Source organism: Eleutherodactylus coqui, chromosome 11, assembly GCF_035609145.1.
Source record: "Eleutherodactylus coqui strain aEleCoq1 chromosome 11, aEleCoq1.hap1, whole genome shotgun sequence".
In the NCBI taxonomy this organism is placed as follows: domain Eukaryota; kingdom Metazoa; phylum Chordata; class Amphibia; order Anura; family Eleutherodactylidae; genus Eleutherodactylus; species Eleutherodactylus coqui.
Genome location: NC_089847.1, coordinates 141750257 through 141771075, shown reverse-complemented (window position 1 = coordinate 141771075; position 20819 = coordinate 141750257). Strand labels below are relative to the sequence as shown.

General features: G+C 57.1%; 1 protein-coding gene across 4 annotated transcripts; it reads right to left on the bottom strand.

Moving 5' to 3' along the window:
- Nucleotides 1-232: 232 nt before the first annotated feature.
- NUCB2 (nucleobindin 2) lies at nucleotides 233-20042 on the bottom strand. 4 transcript variants are annotated; one of them, XM_066583712.1, is made up of 13 exons: nucleotides 19916-20042; nucleotides 16656-16772; nucleotides 16474-16584; nucleotides 16271-16397; nucleotides 16091-16194; nucleotides 5466-5651; nucleotides 5193-5283; nucleotides 4979-5037; nucleotides 2276-2368; nucleotides 2030-2119; nucleotides 1157-1327; nucleotides 1006-1084; nucleotides 233-468 (listed from the first exon to the last, which is right to left on the bottom strand). In XM_066583712.1, exons 1-13 carry the CDS (start codon nucleotides 19952-19954, stop codon nucleotides 359-361), a joined length of 1377 nt encoding a protein of 458 aa, XP_066439809.1. In that variant the 5' UTR covers nucleotides 19955-20042; the 3' UTR covers nucleotides 233-358. The 4 variants fall into 4 exon arrangements, with proteins under 4 accessions (XP_066439809.1, XP_066439810.1, XP_066439806.1 ...); XM_066583713.1 differs by having other exon boundaries at nucleotides 16474-16581; XM_066583709.1 differs by having other exon boundaries at nucleotides 16656-16826; nucleotides 19916-19969.
- Nucleotides 20043-20819: the final 777 nt, after the last annotated feature.

Genomic DNA, 20819 nt, shown 5'->3' with positions numbered 1-20819 from the left:
TTATATAAGAACGAATATGACAACTAGAGAAGCTGCAACGGATCGCGGGGGCCGTCCTCCGGGAAGGGGGGGGGGGGTGCTCCCTCCCCACAGCAGGTGCTGCAGTACCAAACGCTCATCAGCATTGAGCAGCATGAGACAAGTGAAGCCCCTCCGTGCGGGACCTTCTACAGGGAGGAGGAGCCATAGTGGCGGCGCAGCCTGATGTAATAACCCCTCTCTGCACACGACACACAAAATAGTGACACTTTATTCTCCTGGACGGTGCGGTGGACACGGGGTCTAAGGGGGCCGAGAGCAGTTTGTGGGCAGCTTGGTCAGTAGTGTTCAGGTACTGTCAGTCGTGGGCGGCCGGCACTTATGGCGTCTGCTGGCTGCGTACAACGGCGGCATCTGGCAGGTGTCCAGGCGGCAGCGGCTGGGAATTCCCAACTTGTGGAGATGCCAAGTGGCTGATCTGTTCGCCAACTGTAAGAGGAGAAGAGGAGACGTCAACCGGTGCGATGACCTCTACTACCACCCTCATCCTCCTCAGCGCACGTACAGGGGCGCCGTTCAGCTATGCTGTACTCTTCCACTCACATGGGCAGACACCAGAGAACAGCGGCTTAGCTCCTCCCCTCCTGCCTCGGTACAGTAAGTGCTGGAGGAGGAGCCAAGCCGCTGTTATACCGTGAGACGCACTGCGTCCACCGAAGTGTGGGGAAGAAACTAAAAATGGGGGGGGGTGTTAGTAGTAACAGGTAGATATGGGGGCACTATCGGGGTGTAGGGGCACACAAGGGGCAACAACTAGGGCATGAGGCCCCATGTGTGTTCACATGGAGTGGAGGTAACTGCACTGTAATCACTATCACTGGGTGGCCTCTATTATGTGCTGACTAGAGCCGTCACGCTAGAAGTGTCCTTGTGCTGCCTGGTATATAATATACAGTATGTGTAGCGTTTGGGGCAGATTCTACCACGGGGCCAAATAGAGGAGGGGGCGCTGCAAGCAGAATATACCTGGTTGGAAGTGAGCCGCAGGATCGGGGAGGGCCGGCGGTGGTGGCGGCAGCTTCTTCTGCTCCATCTGCTGGACGACCTGGAGAAGCACAAGCGGTGTTAGTAGCAGCCACTGCCAGCCCCCGGACCCCTCCAGTGCGCCGGCGCCCACCTGCTGCAGCTCCTGCCGCTGCGCCTGGATGTGCTGCTGCTGCTTGTTTAGCTCCTCCTCCTGCCGCTGCAGCTCCTCCTTCTTCCTTTGCAGATCCTCTTCCGTCTTAGAGATGTGGTTCTCAAATTCCTGCAGCTCCTCCTCCGTGTAGATCAGCTGCTCGTCCACCGTCTGCCCACCACAAACGGGAGACCGTCAGAGGGTACCGGTGCTGCGGGCTCCCGGGGGCCCCCGGCTGACTCAAGGGATTCAGGGTCAGCGACCCCCCCCATATACCAGAACATGTGACCACTGGTGGGAGGGGCCTGGAGATGGCGCTCACCTTCTACTGCCCTTCCCACCAGCCCTTCGTGATGTAGAAGTGTAATACCAGAGGTGGCCCTCAGGGGGCTGCAGAGCAGCTCATTAATGCGGGACCACCGGCCTGGAGGAGGAGGAGGAGGAAGGCTCCTGTTGGCGGAGCTCAGAGGTCCGAGGCTGACAGAGGAGGGCGCCCCCTAGATGGACGGACTCTGTGCTTCAGGCACTCGGCCACGCGGACATTACAGGACAGAGGTCACCGGAATACAGAAGGATTAATAGACTTCTAGAAAACCATCGGCGCAGGGGGCGGAGCTCCGGCAGTGTCATATGAGGCGGTGGGCGGGGCGCGTATTCACGCTATACTTCGCAGAAGTATAGCGTGACGGACGGCTTCCATTGACTACAATGGGAGCTGTCCGCGAGTATACCGGCGGGCAAAGAGGGCATGCGATGGCATCCTGCCGTGTGGACATAGAACCCAATAGCTGCAGCGAAACGCGGCAGAATCCGTCCGTGGGAATTAGCCTAGGACATCAGGGCCGGGGGAGGGGCTTCACGCCGCGCCATTACCTCCCAGCCGTCCGGCTCCAGGAACTCCTGCTTCTCCGTCGCTCGCAGGAACTCCGCTAGATTTATCAGCCGATCTTGGTTGACGTCTACCTGCAGGACGGAAGGACAGACGGACGATTAACAGCGGCGACACCAATAGTGCAGGCGGCAGGAATCCCCGACCCCCGCGCCGAGCGACAAGTCCGGGGGGCTCGGATGTCACATTACTAATCCCCGCCCCCATCACCATGCACTGGGACCCCTCACCTCATTCATCACGTGCTCCCTCATCCGCAGCCGCTCCTCCTCCATCTCCACCATGTCGTCCTCCTCGTTCTGGGGGCTGTAAGCCTTCTCCAGCTACAAGTAGAGAGCAGACAGCGCCGTAACGGAAGAGCGCTCCGAGACAGACCGACGGACACGCTGCGGCGCCCCCGTACCTCCTTAATGAAGAGCGCTCCGAGACAGACCGACGGACACGCTGCGGCGCCCCCGTACCCTCTTAATGAAGAGCGCTCCGAGACAAACGACGGAAACGCTGCGGCGCCCCCGTACCTCCTTAATGAAGAGCGCTCCGAGACAGACCGACGGACACGCTGCGGCGCCCCCGTACCCTCTGAATGAAGAGCGCTCCGAGACAGACCGACGGACACGCTGCGGCGCCCCCGTACCCTCTGAATGAAGAGCGCTCCGAGACAGAACGACGGACACGCTGCGGCACCCCCGTACCCTCTGAATGAAGAGCGCTCCGAGACAGACCGACGGACACGCTGCGGCGCCCCCGTACCTCCTTAATGAAGAGCGCTCCGAGACAGACCGACGGACACGCTGCGGCGCCCCCTTACCTCCTTAATGAAGAGCGCTCCGAGACAGACCGACGGACACGCTGCGGCGCCCCCGTACCCTCTGAATGAAGAGCGCTCCGAGACAGAACGACGGACACGCTGCGGCGCCCCCGTACCCTCTGAATGAAGAGCGCTCCGAGACAGACCGACGGACACGCTGCGGCGCCCCCGTACCTCCTTAATGAAGAGCGCTCCGAGACAGACCGACGGACACGCTGCGGCGCCCCCTTACCTCCTTAATGGAGAGCGCTCCGAGACAGAACGACGGACACGCTGCGGCGCCCCCGTACCTCCTTAATGAAGAGCGCTCCGAGACAAACGACGGACACGCTGCGGCGCCCCCGTTCCTCCTTAATGGAGAGCGCTCCGAGACAGAACGACGGACACGCTGCGGCGCCCCCGTACCTCCCTAATGGAGAGCGCTCCGAGACAGAACGACGGACACGCTGCGGCGCCCCCCGTACCTCCTTAATGAAGAGCGCTCCGAGACAGACCGACGGACACGCTGCGGCGCCCCCGTACCCTCTTAATGAAGAGCGCTCCGAGACAGAACGACGGACACGCTGCGGCGCCCCCGTACCTCCTTAATGAAGAGCGCTCCGAGACAGAACGACGGACACGCTGCGGCGCCCCCCGTACCTCCTTAATGAAGAGCGCTCCGAGACAGACCGACGGACACGCTGCGGCGCCCCCGTACCCTCTGAATGAAGAGCGCTCCGAGACAGGACGGACACGCTGCGGCACCCCCGTACCCTCTTAATGGAGAGCGCTCCGAGACGAACGACGGACACGCTGCGGCGCCCCCTGTACCTCCTTAATGAAGAGCGCTCCGAGACAGAACGACGGACACGCTGCGGCGCCCCCCGTACCTCCTTAATGAAGAGCGCTCCGAGACAGACCGACGGACACGCTGCGGCGCCCCCGTACCTCCTTAATGAAGAGCGCTCCGAGACAGAACGACGGACACGCTGCGGCGCCCCGGTACCCTCTGAATGAAGAGCGCTCCGAGACAGGACGGACACGCTGCGGCGCCCCCGTACCCTCTGAACGAAGAGCGCTCCGAGACAGAACGACGGACACGCTGCGGCGCCCCCGTACCCTCTGAATGAAGAGCGCTCCGAGACAGACCGACGGACACGCTGCAGCGCCCCCGTACCTCCTTAATGAAGAGCGCTCCGAGACAGACCGACGGACACGCTGCGGCGCCCCCGTACCCTCTGAATGAAGAGCGCTCCGAGACAGAACGACGGACACGCTGCGGCGCCCCCGTACCTCCTTAATGGAGAGCGCTCCGAGACAGAACGACGGACACGCTGCGGCGCCCCCGTACCCTCTGAATGAAGAGCGCTCCGAGACAGAACGACGGACACGCTGCGGCGCCCCCGTACCTCCCTAATGGAGAGCGCTCCGAGACAGAACGACGGACACGCTGCGGCGCCCCCCGTACCTCCTTAATGAAGAGCGCTCCGAGACAGACCGACGGACACGCTGCGGCGCCCCCGTACCCTCTTAATGAAGAGCGCTCCGAGACAGAACGACGGACACGCTGCGGCGCCCCCGTACCTCCTTAATGAAGAGCGCTCCGAGACAGAACGACGGACACGCTGCGGCGCCCCCCGTACCTCCTTAATGAAGAGCGCTCCGAGACAGACCGACGGACACGCTGCGGCGCCCCCGTACCTCCTTAATGAAGAGCGCTCCGAGACAGAACGACGGACACACTGCGGCGCCCCCGTACCCTCTGAATGAAAAGCGCTCCGAGACAGAACGACGGACACGCTGCGGCGCCCCCGTACCTCCTTAATGAAGAGCGCTCCGAGACAGACCGACGGACACGCTGCGGCGCCCCCGTACCCTCTGAATGAAGAGCGCTCCGAGACAGAACGACGGACACGCTGCGGCGCCCCCGTACCTCCTTAATGAAGAGCGCTCCGAGACAGAACGACGGACACGCTGCGGCGCCCCCTTACCCTCTTAATGAAGAGTGTTACACCGCTGCTGCGGGGGGTGAGACAGACAACGGACGCACTGCGGCGCCCCCTTACCTCCTTCGTGAAGAGTGTTACACCGCCGCTGCGGGGGGTGGGGGGAGACATACAACAGACGCACTGCGGCGCCCCCTTACCTCCTTCGTGAAGAGCGCCTCCATCTCCTGCTCATCAATGAAACCGTCGCTGTTGGTATCTGCAAGAAGAGACAGACCAGTGAGGGACCGTGACGCTCCCGCCCGCCATGGCGTGCCGCACACAGACCAGTCACATGACCCAGCAATCAGTGAGTCCCCAGTCTGCTCCGTAGCGGTCAGCCGTGCCGCAGCCCCCCAGGGGCTCTTCACTTACCGTGCAGCATAAAGAAAGTCCTGGGGTCAAAATCTGCGGGATCCAGGCCGTCGGTCTCCTGCCAGACCTCCCTGAGCTGGTCCTTGCTGCCCTGCGGAGGCCAACGGCAGCATTAGTGATGGGTCACATGACTGGACATGACGGAATGGCCGCCCGGCTCAGCAGTGGAGGATTATGGGGCGGCATCAGCGGCGGAGACACGAGTAATGACCCATGGAGGGACGGGCGCGCCTCTACCATGGTCACGTGACCCCAAGAAGCAGCGCTACTCACAGGGTGGTTAATCTTGGGGTGCTCTTTGTGCTTCCTCTTCATCTCCTCGTAGCGCGCCTCCTCCCGCTGCCGCGTCTCCTCATCCAGACCCTTCAGATATTCCCGCCGTTCATGTTCCTTCATCATCTCGTAGCGTTTGAACTCCTCGTGATGCTCCTTGTCGTAGTTCTCCAAGTCCTTGGTGGCCTGAAAACAGCAAAGTGTAACTCAGCAGAGCGGCCAGCAGATGGCAACGTCCTCACCATCATGCTGGGGCCACATGGGCCACGCTCCACCGGCGGCGGTCATCGCGCAGCGACACGTCGTGGCTCCTGTTAGTCACACACGGCACCTTCTGATATAAGACAGCGGGCGCCAAAACACGGATACGTAATACACGCGTGTATACAGAGAGGTCACCGCATCATACACTGACAGCGCAGCCGCCGCCCCCCCCCCCCCCATCCAAGGCGCTGCTGCCCCCCAGTGTTCATCCAGAGGAAGGCAAAACCCCAATGTGGTAGATCATTTCTCCATTCAGGCTTCCTACACGGGCGAACGTCATATGGAGGGTAGAAACGCGGACCGCCCCCCGTAACTGCTGTGCAGGCGCGGCCTCCGGCACGTCAGAGGATCGGCATCGTACCCGCGGCACCCGAGGAAGGCGAACTATAGGACAACTCATTACATGACTGCATGCAGGAGGCCGCTTCATGTCACGCCAGACCCAACGGCCCGAAGACACGTCAGAGCGACCGCAAGGGGACACATTCCTCCTGCCTCCGATCTGCCGATCGCAATAATCCCGGATCGCCGGCCCTCCGGAGTAATGCTGATGATACGGGGGGCTGCTGATGATACGGGGGGCTGCTGATGATACGGGGGGCTGCTGATGATACGGGGGGCTGCTGATGATACGAGGGGCCGAGAAGGCTTTGTGTTCTTGTTTCTATGGTAACGGATGTTATATCCCATGAAGCCTTCTGTGTCTAATATGTGTTTGTAGCTTATGGCCACAGTGATCTCGGCACGCGGGAAAAACAACATGGTGGAGTCTAAGGCGATATTCACAGCCAATGAGAGCAGAGGAGTGATGAAGTCGGGGGAGGATACTCCTGGTGATCTGTGGCAGACATCGGGGGATCAATGCCCTTCATACTCTATAGTTATGGACTGGGGGCCACTTCAGCCCCAATGATGGGGAACATCCCGGACGACCGAGAGGGGTTGTTGTTCCGGAGATCGCCGATGCTGCGCACAACCTCATACTGGAGAATCGGCCGGCGGCAGGAATAGCCGCCATCATGGGGGTTTCTGGTGAACGGGTTTGTGTCATCATCCATGGAGAAGCTATCTGCACAGCGGGTCCCCAAATGTCTGACAACAGATCAGAAAAGCATCGAGTGACAACCTCCCCGGTCCATCTGTCAGCGTTTACGGACTGATAAGAACTTCCTGGACCGACCGGTCACCATGGATGAGACCTGGATTTATGTGTATGACCCTGAACCCAAGGAGCGGTCAGAGAGTGGAGGCCCAGTGGTCCTCAGCCACTAAGGTGATGGCGTCTGTGTACAGATATATACAGCCACCACTAGGGGGAGCTCACTACATACAGATATATACAGCCAACACTAGGGGGAGCTCACTACATACAGATATATACAGCCACCACTAGGGGGAGCTCACTACATACAGATATATACAGCCACCACTAGGGGGAGCTCACTACATACAGATATATACAGCCACCACTAGGGGGAGCTCACTACATACAGATATATACAGCCACCACTAGGGGGAGCGGTCAGAGAGTGGAGGCCCAGTGGTCCTCAGCCACTAAGGTGATGGCGTCTGTGTACAGATATATACAGCCACCACTAGGGGGAGCTCACTACATACAGATATATACAGCCACCACTAGGGGGAGCTCACTACATACAGATATATACAGCCACCACTAGGGGGAGCTCACTACATACAGATATATACAGCCACCACTAGGGGGAGCTCACTACATACAGATATATACAGCCACCACAAGGGGGAGCTCACTACATACAGATATATACAGCCACACCTAGGGGGAGCTCACTACATACAGATATATACAGCCACCACTAGGGGGAGCTCACTACATACAGATATATACAGCCACCACTAGGAGGAGCTCACTGCATACAGATATATACAACCACCACTAGGGGGAGCTCACTGCATACAGATATATACAGCCACCACTAGGGGGAGCTCACTACATACAGATATATAGAGCCACCACTAGGGGGAGCTCACTACATACAGATATATAGAGCCACCACTAGGGGGAGCTCACTACATACAGATATATAGAGCCACCACTAGGGGGAGCTCACTACATACAGATATATAGAGCCACCACCAGGGGGAGCTCACTACATACAGATATATACAGCCACCACCAGGGGGAGCTCACTACATACAGATATATACAGCCACCACCAGGGGGAGCTCACTACATACAGATATATACAGCCACCACCAGGGGGAGCTCACTACATACAGATATATACAGCCACCACCAGGGGGAGCTCACTACATACAGATATATACAGCCACCACCAGGGGGAGCTCACTACATACAGATATATACAGCCACCACCAGGGGGAGCTCACTACATACAGACATATACAGCCACCACCAGGGGGAGCTCACTACATACAGACATATACAGCCACCACCAGGGGGAGCTCACTACATACAGACATATACAGCCACCACTACGGGGAGCTCACTACATACAGATATATACAGCCACCACTAGGGGAGCTCACTACATACATACAGACATATACAGCCAGCACCAAGGGGAGCTCACTACATACAGATATAAACAGCCAGCACCAGGGGAGCTCACTACATACAGATATGTACAGTCACCACTAGGGGGAGCTCACTACATACAGATATAAACAGCCAGCACCAGGGGAGCTCACTACATACAGATATGTACAGCCACCACCAGGGGGAGCTCACTACATACAGACATATACAGCCACCACTAGGGGGAGCTCACTACATACAGACATATACAGCCACCACTAGGGGGAGCTCACTACATACAGACATATACAGCCACCACTAGGGGGAGCTCACTACATACAGACATACAGCCACCACTAGGGGAGCTCACTACATACATACAGACATATACAGCCAGCACCAGGGGGAGCTCACTACATACAGATATAAACAGCCAGCACCAGGGGAGCTCACTACATACAGATATGTACAGTCACCACTAGGGGGAGCTCACTACATACATACAGACATACAGCCAGCACCAGGGGGAGCTCACTACATACAGATATATACAGCCACCACTAGGGGGAGCTCACTGCATACAGATATATACAGCCACCACTAGGGGAAGCAGTCAGAAGAGTGGAGGCCCAGTGATCCTCAGCCACTAAGGTGATGACGTCTGTGTATAGATATATACAGCCACCAGTAGGGAGAGCTCACTACATACAGATATATAGAGCCACCACTAGGGGGAGCTCACTACATACAGATATATAGAGCCACCACTAGGGGGAGCTCACTACATACAGATATATAGAGCCACCACTAGGGGGAGCTCACTACATACAGATATATAGAGCCACCACTAGGGGGAGCTCACTACATACAGATATATAGAGCCACCACTAGGGGGAGCTCACTACATACAGATATATAGAGCCACCACTAGGGGGAGCTCACTACATACAGATATATAGAGCCACCACTAGGGGGAGCTCACTACATACAGATATATAGAGCCACCACTAGGGGGAGCTCACTACATACAGATATATAGAGCCACCACTAGGGGGAGCTCACTACATACAGATATATAGAGCCACCACTAGGGGGAGCTCACTACATACAGATATATAGAGCCACCACTAGGGGGAGCTCACTACATACAGATATATAGAGCCACCACTAGGGGGAGCTCACTACATACAGATATATAGAGCCACCACTAGGGGGAGCTCACTACATACAGATATATAGAGCCACCACTAGGGGGAGCTCACTACATACAGATATATAGAGCCACCACTAGGGGGCGCTCACTACATACAGATATATAGAGCCACCACTAGGGGGCGCTCACTACATACAGATATATAGAGCCACCACTAGGGGGCGCTCACTACATACAGATATATAGAGCCACCACTAGGGGGCGCTCACTACATACAGATATATAGAGCCACCACTAGGGGGCGCTCACTACATACAGATATATAGAGCCACCACTAGGGGGCGCTCACTACATACAGATATATAGAGCCACCACTAGGGGGCGCTCACTACATACAGATATATAGAGCCACCACTAGGGGGCGCTCACTACATACAGATATATAGAGCCACCACTAGGGGGCGCTCACTACATACAGATATATAGAGCCACCACTAGGGGGCGCTCACTACATACAGATATATAGAGCCACCACTAGGGGGCGCTCACTACATACAGATATATAGAGCCACCACTAGGGGGCGCTCACTACATACAGATATATAGAGCCACCACTAGGGGGAGCTCACTACATACAGATATATACAGCCACCACCAGGGGGAGCTCACTACATACAGATATATACAGCCACCACCAGGGGGAGCTCACTACATACAGATATATACAGCCACCACCAGGGGGAGCTCACTACATACAGATATATACAGCCACCACCAGGGGGAGCTCACTACATACAGATATATACAGCCACCACCAGGGGGAGCTCACTACATACAGACATATACAGCCACCACCAAGGGGAGCTCACTACATACAGACATATACAGCCACCACCAAGGGGAGCTCACTACATACAGATATATACAGCCACCACCAAGGGGAGCTCACTACATACAGATATATACAGCCACCACCAGGGGGAGCTCACTACATACAGATATATACAGCCACCACCAGGGGGAGCTCACTACATACAGATATATACAGCCACCACCAGGGGGAGCTCACTACATACAGATATATACAGCCACCACCAGGGGGAGCTCACTACATACAGACATATACAGCCACCACCAGGGGGAGCTCACTACATACAGACATATACAGCCACCACCAGGGGGAGCTCACTACATACAGACATATACAGCCACCACTAGGGGGAGCTCACTACATACAGACATATACAGCCACCACTAGGGGGAGCTCACTACATACAGACATACAGCCACCACTAGGGGAGCTCACTACATACATACAGACATATACAGCCAGCACCAGGGGGAGCTCACTACATACAGATATAAACAGCCAGCACCAGGGGAGCTCACTACATACAGATATGTACAGTCACCACTAGGGGGAGCTCACTACATACATACAGACATACAGCCAGCACCAGGGGGAGCTCACTACATACAGATATATACAGCCACCACTAGGGGGAGCTCACTGCATACAGATATATACAGCCACCACTAGGGGGAGCTCACTACATACAGATATATACAGCCACCACTAGGGGAAGCAGTCAGAAGAGTGGAGGCCCAGTGATCCTCAGCCACTAAGGTGATGACGTCTGTGTATAGATATATACAGCCACCAGTAGGGAGAGCTCACTACATAAAGATATATACAGCCACCACTAGGGGGAGCTCACTACATACAGATATATACAGCCACCACTAGGGGGAGCTCACTACATACAGATATATACAGCCACCACTAGGGGGAGCTCACTACATACAGATATATACAGCCACCACTAGGGGGAGCTCACTACATACAGATATATACAGCCACCACTAGGGGGAGCTCACTACAGACAGATATATACAGCCACCACTAGGGGGAGCTCACTACAGACAGATATATACAGCCACCACTAGGGGGAGCTCACTACAGACAGATATATACAGCCACCACTAGGGGGAGCAGTCAGAGTGGAGGCCCAGTGGTTCTCAGCCAATAAGGTGATGGCGTCTGTGTACAGATATATACAGCCACCACTAGGGGGAGCTCACTACATACAGATATACACAGCCACCACTAGGGGGAGCTCACTACATACAGATATACACAGCCACCACTAGGGGGAGCTCACTACATACAGATATATACAGCCACCACTAGGGGGAGCTCACTACATACAGATATATACAGCCACCACTAGGGGGAGCAGTCAGAGTGGAGGCCCAGTGGTCCTCAGCCACTAAGGTGATGGCGTCTGTGTACAGATATATACAGCCACCACTAGGGGGAGCTCACTACATACAGATATATACAGCCACCACTAGGGGGAGCTCACTACATACAGATATATACAGCCACCACTAGGGGGAGCTCACTACATGCAGATATGTACAACCACCACTAGGGGGAGCTCACTACATACAGATATATACAGCCACCACTAGGGGGAGCAGTCAGAAAGTGAAGGCCCAGTGGTTCTCAGCCACTAAGGTGATGGCGTCTGTGTTCTGGGATGAGGAGGGCCTGCTGCTAGTGGACGACCTTCACAATGGTTCCACCATCCATGCAAGGGATTACATTGAACTTTTGGACCAATTAAAGGCAGCTCTGAAGGCTAAAAGGTGCAGCAAGCTGTCCAAAGGAATCTTGTTCCTGCAAGACGACGCCTCCGCTCACACGGCACAAGAGACCGCGGCAAAACTGGTGGAGCTCGGCTTCCCGCTGGTTGACCACCCACCGTATTCACCAGATCTAGCTCCCTCCGACTATCATCTGTTTCCAGAAGAAACACCCCAAGGGGATGGCATGTCCCCCCATTCCTGATGCCATGGCTGCTACGGATGACTGGTTTGAGGCACAACCCAAATCCTTCTTTTTGCAAGGCTTACAGAACTTGGAACCCCGATGTAAGAAGTGTGTTGGCCTCAGTGGAGAGGATGTGGGAGAAATGGAAAGTGTCATCTTCTATCTGGGTAAAGCCGAAGACTCATCAGACCCCCCGTATAACATGTCACACTGAGACACGCCCGGACCGAGCATTCCCATCTGCTATACCAACCCATTATGTGGCGCAGTATCAAACGCTTTGGAAGAGATCCACAAGATGCGGTGACTCCCGCTCCAGTCTAGTACTTACCTCCTGGTAGCAGCTGATCAGGTTGGTGTGACAGCAGCGATCTCTCATAAACCCGCTGATACGGGGTTGCACAGCTGTTTTCCTTGCGGTCCTCCAGGATGGCGTCTCTTAGAGACCCTTCAAACATTTTACCCACAGTAGAAGTCAGACTTACTGGCTTGTATTTTCTAGGTTCACTATTGGACAACTTTTTGAAAATTGGCACCACAATGGCTATGTGCCAATCCAGTGGAACAGACCCGTCACTATAGAGTCCTTACATATAAGAAGGAAGGGTTGGCCTGTCACATTACCCAATTCCCCTAGATCCCGGGGGTGTATGCCATCGGGACCCGCCCATTTGTCTATCTTTTTAAGGCTGCTCTGCGCCTCTTCCTGGGTTAGACTGGTGACATTGTGGAGAGTTTACTTCCTCACTCTGCATCTCATCTGACTGTGGAGGGACTGGGGAGGAGGATATTTAGTGGGTTTGCTTTCTCCTCATCAGCCTCTGCAGTTCCTCCTACATTATTTATTAAAGGGCCGGCACTGTCAGTATTAATCTTACTATTTATATAGTTGAACAGTTTCGGGTTCGTTTCACTCTTTTTGGCAATAAGTCTCCATTTTTGCGGCTTTTATCTGACTGTTACATAGGTTATTTAGTTGGGCTAACTTCACATGAGTGAGTGCGATATGGAACCGTGAATGTCGCCCCCACCATGTGCATGCCCCAGGGATCCTCCGGGCGCGGCTGTTGACTGTGAAGCTTCTCCCTTCGCAGTTGGAGACCCCCTGTGCGCGCCCATCCGGCGGCCCCAGTGAGAACAGTGAGGCTCCGCTGCGAGATCCCGCAGAACGCTAGACCGCGCTGCGGCTGCTTCCTGCACCACGTATGTTTGTTTGACATTCAGAAGAACGGGGTTCATGTTTGCGTGTCTTCTCACGGACCCCCCCCCCCCCCTCCCCGCTTCTTGCTGTTAGTTTAAACGCTTTCTTTGTTCCGTTTCTTGCCCCATTGCTGCCCCCATCATTAACCCTTTTATCCCTGTAAGGTAGGAGCCGCTTGCAGCAAGTAATGAGGAGGTTTTTAAGCATTTCCCATTTATTGTCTGTCCGCGACTAATTGTTAGAAAGTCGTTACCTTCATGAGATCGTTAGGGTTGGGCTCCCCACTTTATATCCGGATGGGTAAAGTCCCCCATAATAATTACCTCATTGTGATTTGCTGTTGTATTTGGTGCCTATGGAGAACCCCTAGGAGGATCTCATTGTTTTCCCTCCATGTGTTTCCGCCCATACACTCTCCACATGTTCATCTCCCTCCCATATATCCCCCGTAATGCAGGCTTTATACAGCATGTTACATTAACACAAGCCCCCCCTAGTGCTTAACAAGGAGAAATGCAAGTCCTACATCTGGGCAAGAAAAATGAAGAAAGCATATACAGAATGGGAGGAATTGGGCTAAGCAGCAGCACATGTGAGAAAGACTTGGGTATACTAATAGATCATACACTGAACATGAGTCAACAATGTGATGCAGCAGCCAAAAAGGCAAACACAATTCGGGGATGTATTAAGAGAAGCATAGAGTCTAGATCATGTGAGGTCATTATCCCCTCTACTCTTCCTTAGTCAGACCTCATCTGGAATACTGGGTCCAGTTCTGGGCACCCCACTTTATACAAGACATAGACAAACTGGAGCAAGTTCAGAGAAGAGTTACCAAGATGGTGAGCGGTCTGCAAATCATGTCCTATGAGGAACAGTTAAAGGATCGGGGAATGTTTAGCAGAAGAGAAGGCTGAGAGGAGACTTAAAGGAGTTGTCTCGCGGCAGCAAGTGGGTCTATACACTTCTGTATGGCCATATTAAAGGGGTTGTCCCGCGGGAGCAAGTGGGTCTATACACTTCTGTATGGCCATATTAATGCACTTTGTAATGTACATCGTGCATTAATTATGAGCCATACAGAAGTTATTCACTTACCTGTTCCGTTGCTGGCGTCCCCGTTGCCATGGTTCCGTCTAATTTGGGTGTCTTCTTGCTTTTTTAGACGCGCTTGCGCTGTGCGGTCTTCTCCCTTCGGCTCCGCTCGGCAGCATCGGCGTTTTGGCTCCGCCCCCTTGTAGCGTCATCGCGTAGCTCCGCCCCGTGACGTGTGCCGGTTCCAGCCTCCTGATTGGCTGGAATCGGCACGTGACGGGGGCGGAGCTACGCGATGACGCGTACAAGGGGGCGGAGCCAAAACGCCGATGCTTCCGAGACCAGCCGAAGGGAGAAGATCCACCTGCGCAAGCGCGTCTAAAAAAGCAAGAAGACACCCAAATTAGACGGAACCATGGAGACGGGGACGCCAGCAACGGAACAGGTAAGTGAATAACTTCTGTATGGCTCATAATTAATGCACGATGTACATTACAAAGTGCATTAATATGGCCATACAGAAGTGTATAACCCCACTTGCTGCCACGGGACAACCCCTTTAATAGCGGTCTACAAATACCTGAAGGGCTGTCACAGTGCAGAGGGATCAGCCCTATTCTCATCTGTACAAGGAAAGACTAGAAGGGATGGGATGAAACTGAAAGGGAGGAGACACAGATTAGATATTAGACAGTGAGGGGGATCAATGAGTGGAACAGGTTGCCACAAGAGGTGGGGAGTTCTCCTTCAATGGAAGTCTTCAGAGGCTGGACAGACATCTGTCTGGGATGATTTAATGATCCTGCACTGAGCAGGGGGTTGGACCCGATGACCCCGGAGGACCCTTCCAACTCTACCATTCTAGGTTTCCTCCTTTTCCATTTTTACGATCCCTTCTGAACAGACTGTAACCCTTTAGGTTCACCGGCCAGGTCTCAGTCATTCCCACTATGTTGCAGTTTTCCTCAGACATTCTTACTTCCAGTTCATTTAGTATATGGGTCAGACTTCTAGCATTAGTCTCATCCTCGGCCCCTGAAATCATCTTTAAGGACCTTCCACCTACCTCTAACTCTGCCATTGGTGCCAATGTGCACCATGCCTGCTGGATCCTCACCAGCCCCTGCCAGTAATCTGTCAATCCGCAGCGACGTGTTAAACTGAAGAGTCAGGAAGACAACACACGGTTCAACGATCCCGGTCTTTATGGCAGATTGCCCTATCTGTCCCTCTAATAATTGAGTCCCCCACCACTAGGACCTGTCTAGCCTGCCCTGCGCTCCCCGTCCCCGTCTCACTGGAGCAGTCATCCCCCTGGTGGTCAGAGGGCATGTCGTGCTGCAGCGGTGCTGGCTCTGTAATGGCATCGCCCTCATCTGCCAACTGTACAGACTTGTTGGGTTGTGCCAGTTCAGGGCTAGCCTCCCTGGTTCTCTTCCCTCTATCCCTCCTCCTGTCACCCAGCTTACTGCCTGCTCCCCCTGCTCTTCCGTACAACCATCTGCCCCCGCCTCTACCCCAGCGAGGGCTCGGTGAGCAGCAAACTGCTTGCCATGTTGTCAATGGATCACACGTACGGGGAAGGGGTGGGAGGTTTGAGGTCCGCCGCACTCACCGCTTTGATCAGCATGTCCAGGTCTCGGGGTTCGAACGAGTCGGGGTTCATGTGATTGAGGTGGTTGAACTTCTGGAGGAACAGACGGCGGTCGATGCCGGCACCTGCGGGACAAGCAGCAGAATGAGGTGAGCGCCCTCTCCTACCAGCGGAGGGCGCCACATTACAGAAGACCCTCACTCTCCGGGGCGCTGAGCTTGGCCTTGATCAACACCCGCAGCCGTGCCACCTCCTGCCGCTTCAGCTCGTCCAGCCGGGTCCGGATGTGATGGCTGACGAAGTCCAGCTCCTGACTGATCCTGCCGCTCTGAGGAGGGCGACACGTTACATGTATGACACCACCGCCGCTGCACGGCTGCCAAGTATGTGACCCCCCGGCTTACCTTGATGTCCTCGGTGTCGGCGGCCTGGATCTTCTCTCGGAAGTGCGGGTCGGTCTCCAGGACTTCCACCACCTCGCGCAGATAGCGGTCGTAGTAGAGCCCGGTGTCCTGCTGCCACAAACAAGTCACCCACGTGTCAACCACCCACACCCCGCGCCCCAACGGTGCCAACCAATACTCACAGTGGACTGAGGCTTCTGCCCGTCGTCTGCCGCCTCCACGGTCGCCTTGGTTTTATCTGTGTCGATGGGCACGGCTGCCACCAGGGTGCAGACCAGCATGAGGCTCCACCATCGTATCTGCAAGGAGATGGCAGCGCTGAGGGCGGACCGCAGGGGGCTCCACCATCGTATCTGCAAGGAGATGGCAGCGCTAAGGGCGGACCGCAGGGGGCGCCACCATCGTATCTGCAAGGAGATGGCAGCGCTAAGGGCGGACCGCATGGGGCGCCACCATCCTATCTGCAAGGAGATGGCAGCGCTAAGGGCGGACCGCATGGGGCGCCACCATCCTATCTGCAAGGAGATGGCAGCGCTGTAGGCGGACCGCAGGGGGCGCCACCATCCTATCTGCAAGGAGATGGCAGCGCTGTGGGCGGACCGCAGGGGGCGCCACCATCCTATCTGCAAGGAGATGGCAGCGCTGGTGCAGACCGCAGGGGGCACCACCATCGTATCTGCAAGGAGATGGCAGCGCTGAGGGCGGACCGCAGGGGGCACCATACGGGCTGCACTGACAAACGCTTTCACACATTTTTGGTGCATTTACAAAAGGGTGCACAAAGCCCCCCCGCCGCCAGATCCAGGACCCCCGGTCACCCCGGCCGGAGGGAGGGGGGGACTTCTAGCAGAGCGCAGGAGATGCAGCGTCCTCACCGTCTGAAGATCTCTGCTTGCTGCCAGTGAATGGAAACCTTGTGTACTCCAGCAGGGACCGGGTCCGCCCCTCTCTGGTCCCTGCACCGACACACTGCAACAAACCCTCAGCTGTGAGTGCAGAAGTCAGTCAGGAGGGGCTCAACCAGCAGAGATCATGAAGACCTCAGCAGTCGGCGGCCCTTTAAATCCTTCTCTGAGACCTGGCATCAGCCAGCAGCGTGGCCCCCGTCGGGGTGTGAGCGCCACCTGCAGCCCCGCCCTCTAATAGACGCCTTATTAGACATGTTCAGTCTCCCGCAGACGCTGGCCACACCCACAGACGCTGGCCACACCCACAGGCCGGGGCGGCGCGGTCAGCGAGGTCTGAGAAGCTGCGGCCGTATCCGTGCGTGAAAAGGGCGGCCGAAATCTGCTGCGCGACAGAACATGCGACAGCGGCCGGGGCAGACCCTCGCCAGGGGACGGCCAAACCTTGTAAACATAACAGCCGGCAGCGGAGGGGCACCAGAGGGGCCACCAGAGAGACCAGAGGGGGCCACCAACAGGGGGCCACCAGAGAGGCCAGAGGGGGCCACCAGAGAGGCCAGAGGGGGCCACCAACAGGGGGCCACCAGAGAGGCCAGAGGGGGCCACCAACAGGGGGCCACCAGAGAGGCCAGAGGGGGCCACCAGAGAGGCCAGAGGGGGCCACCAACAGGGGGCCACCAGAGAGGCCAGAGGGGGCCACCAACAGGGGGCCACCAGAGAGGCCAGAGGGGGCCACCAGAGAGGCCAGAGGGGGCCACCAACAGGGGGCCACCAGAGAGGCCAGAGGGGGCCACCAGAGAGGCCAGAGGGGGCCACCAACAGGGGGCCACCAGAGAGGCCCACCAACAGGGGGCCACCAGAGAGGCCAGAGGGGGCCACCAACAGGGGGCCACCAGAGAGGCCAGAGGGGGCCACCAACAGGGGGCCACCAGAGAGGCCAGAGGGGGCCACCAACAGGGGGCCACCAGAGAGGCCAGAGGGGGCCACCAACAGGGGGCCACCAGAGAGGCCAGAGGGGGCCACCAGAGAGGCCAGAGGGGGCCACCAGAGAGGCCAGAGGGGGCCACCAACAGGGGGCCACCAGAGAGGCCAGAGGGGGCCACCAACAGGGGGCCACCAGAGAGGCCAGAGGGGGCCACCAACAGGGGGCCACCAGAGAGGCCAGAGGGGGCCACCAGAGAGGCCAGAGGGGGCCACCAACAGGGGGCCACCAGAGAGGCCAGAGGGGGCCACCAACAGGGGGCCACCAGAGAGGCCAGAGGGGGCCACCAGAGAGGCCCACCAACAGGGGGCCACCAGAGAGGCCAGAGGGGGCCACCAACAGGGGGCCACCAGAGAGGCCAGAGGGGGCCACCAGAGAGGCCAGAGGGGGCCACCAACAGGGGGCCACCAGAGAGGCCAGAGGGGGCCACCAGAGAGGCCAGAGGGGGCCACCAGAGAGGCCCGGCCAGAGGGGGCCACCAGAGAGGCCCACCAACAGGGGGCCACCAGAGAGGCCAGAGGGGGCCACCAACAGGGGGCCACCAGAGAGGCCAGAGGGGGCCACCAGAGAGGCCAGAGGGGGCCACCAGCAGGGGCACCAGAGACCAAAGGATGCCACCAACAGGGGCACCAGAGAGACAGGAGGGCCACCAAAGGAGGCGAGCCGAAGAGAAGGGGCAACAAAGAGGAGGGCAGGCCGGCTGGCAGGCGCCCTCGCAGGGGTGGTCCGGCCCTCTCCTGCCCCCGGCGGTGCTCTGTGAGTCACAAGGACAGTCAGCACTTCTCAGTCGCTTTCATCACCTGCAGGCAGCAAAACCGGTTCTAGCAGCAGCAGGGGGGTGAGCAACGGCCGACACGGGGGCCACCAGCACAGAGCCGGGGGGCCGGGGGCCACCAGCACAAAGCAGCGGGGGGGGGGGGGGGCCGGGGGCCACCAGCACAGCTGCAGGGGGGTGAGCAACGGCCGACACGGGGGCCACCAGCACAAAGCAGGGTAAAGCAGGAGGGACCGAGCACAGCTGCAGGGTAAAGCAGGAGGGCCGGGGGCCACCAGCACAGCTGCAGGGTAAAGCAGGAGGGACCGAGCACAGCTGCAGGGTAAAGCAGGAGGGCCGGGGGCCACCAGCACAGCTGCAGGGGGGAGGGGGGGGGGCCGAAGACAGAGCACAGTTGCAGGGTAAAGCAGGAGGGCCGGGGGCCACCAGCACAGCTGCAGGGTAAAGCAGGAGGGACCGAGCACAGCTGCAGGGTAAAGCAGGAGGGACGGGGGCCACCAGCACAGCTGCAGGGGGGAGGGGGGAGGGGGGAGGGGGGGGCGGGGGCCGAAGACAGAGCACAGCTGCAGGGTAAAGCAGGAGGGCCGGGGGCCACCAGCACAGCTGCAGGGTAAAGCAGGAGGGACCGAGCACAGCTGCAGGGTAAAGCAGGAGGGACGAAGACCGAGCACAGCTGCAGGGTAAAGCATGGCGGAGAGAGAAGCCTCTGCTCCGGGTCTCTCATCACCGGAAGCAGCGCCCCTCTGCTGATACTTGTAGTCCTCCAGCCGCCGCTCTCACCTCGTCCATCCTCCGGACTCCTCTGCTCTTCTCCCACATCCTGGACGCGCGGCCGACTCACCGCTCGCCCCACTGACACGCCCTCTACAGGAACAAGCCGAGTTGCTGTGGAAACAAGCTCCGCCAGCCGCATTCTGATTGGTTCTTATTGCCGAATGTTAATGGATGCGGTGAAATTTGATTGGCTCACACTGGAAGCCGAGCCAAGTTTATGTGAGAGCTCGGAGAACGTGGCGCTGCGAGAAGGAGACTGCGGTTACCTAGCAACCAGCAGCCTCCATGTCACCCGGCAACAGAGCGCCGTTACCTAGCAACGAGCAGTCACCTGGCAACAGAGCGCTGCGGGTTTAGAAAAGAGAAACTGAAATAAAACGCATCCGTTTTCGGCGCTGGCCTTCAGTTTGTTTCCTTCAGGTCTCTGTTTATTATATTCCGTTATACCGCTCCGTCCGCCGCAGGGATTCCCCTGTTTTGCTACCTTTGCGCTGAGGCTTGCGTTGGAGGAATCCCGCAGCCGAACGCTCCAGCGCACGGACCCCCGACTATAACGCGGATGTGAATGCGGTCTGTATCCGCCCGGCCAGCGACTATCCCTGACACGTACGGCGCGGGGGCTCCGCAGTGGGACGGACATCTGGAGCCCATAGATGTCAATGCAGACGGGTCTGTGGACGTTGGGGGCCCCTGGTCCACAACCGCAGCGCGCCCATGATCGCCGGGGCCTGCGGGGGTCAGTTCATCATTAAGAGGGGGCGATTACAGAGGAGCGACATCTCCGCCGTCGGACCGCCACGTCTTTGTGGGACTAATGTGCCTAAAAAAAGCCCCCAAAATCCCAATTTTTCCGATAAAACTCCATTTATTATTCGAAAAATACAAATAAAAAAACCTGCAGCAGTTTGTG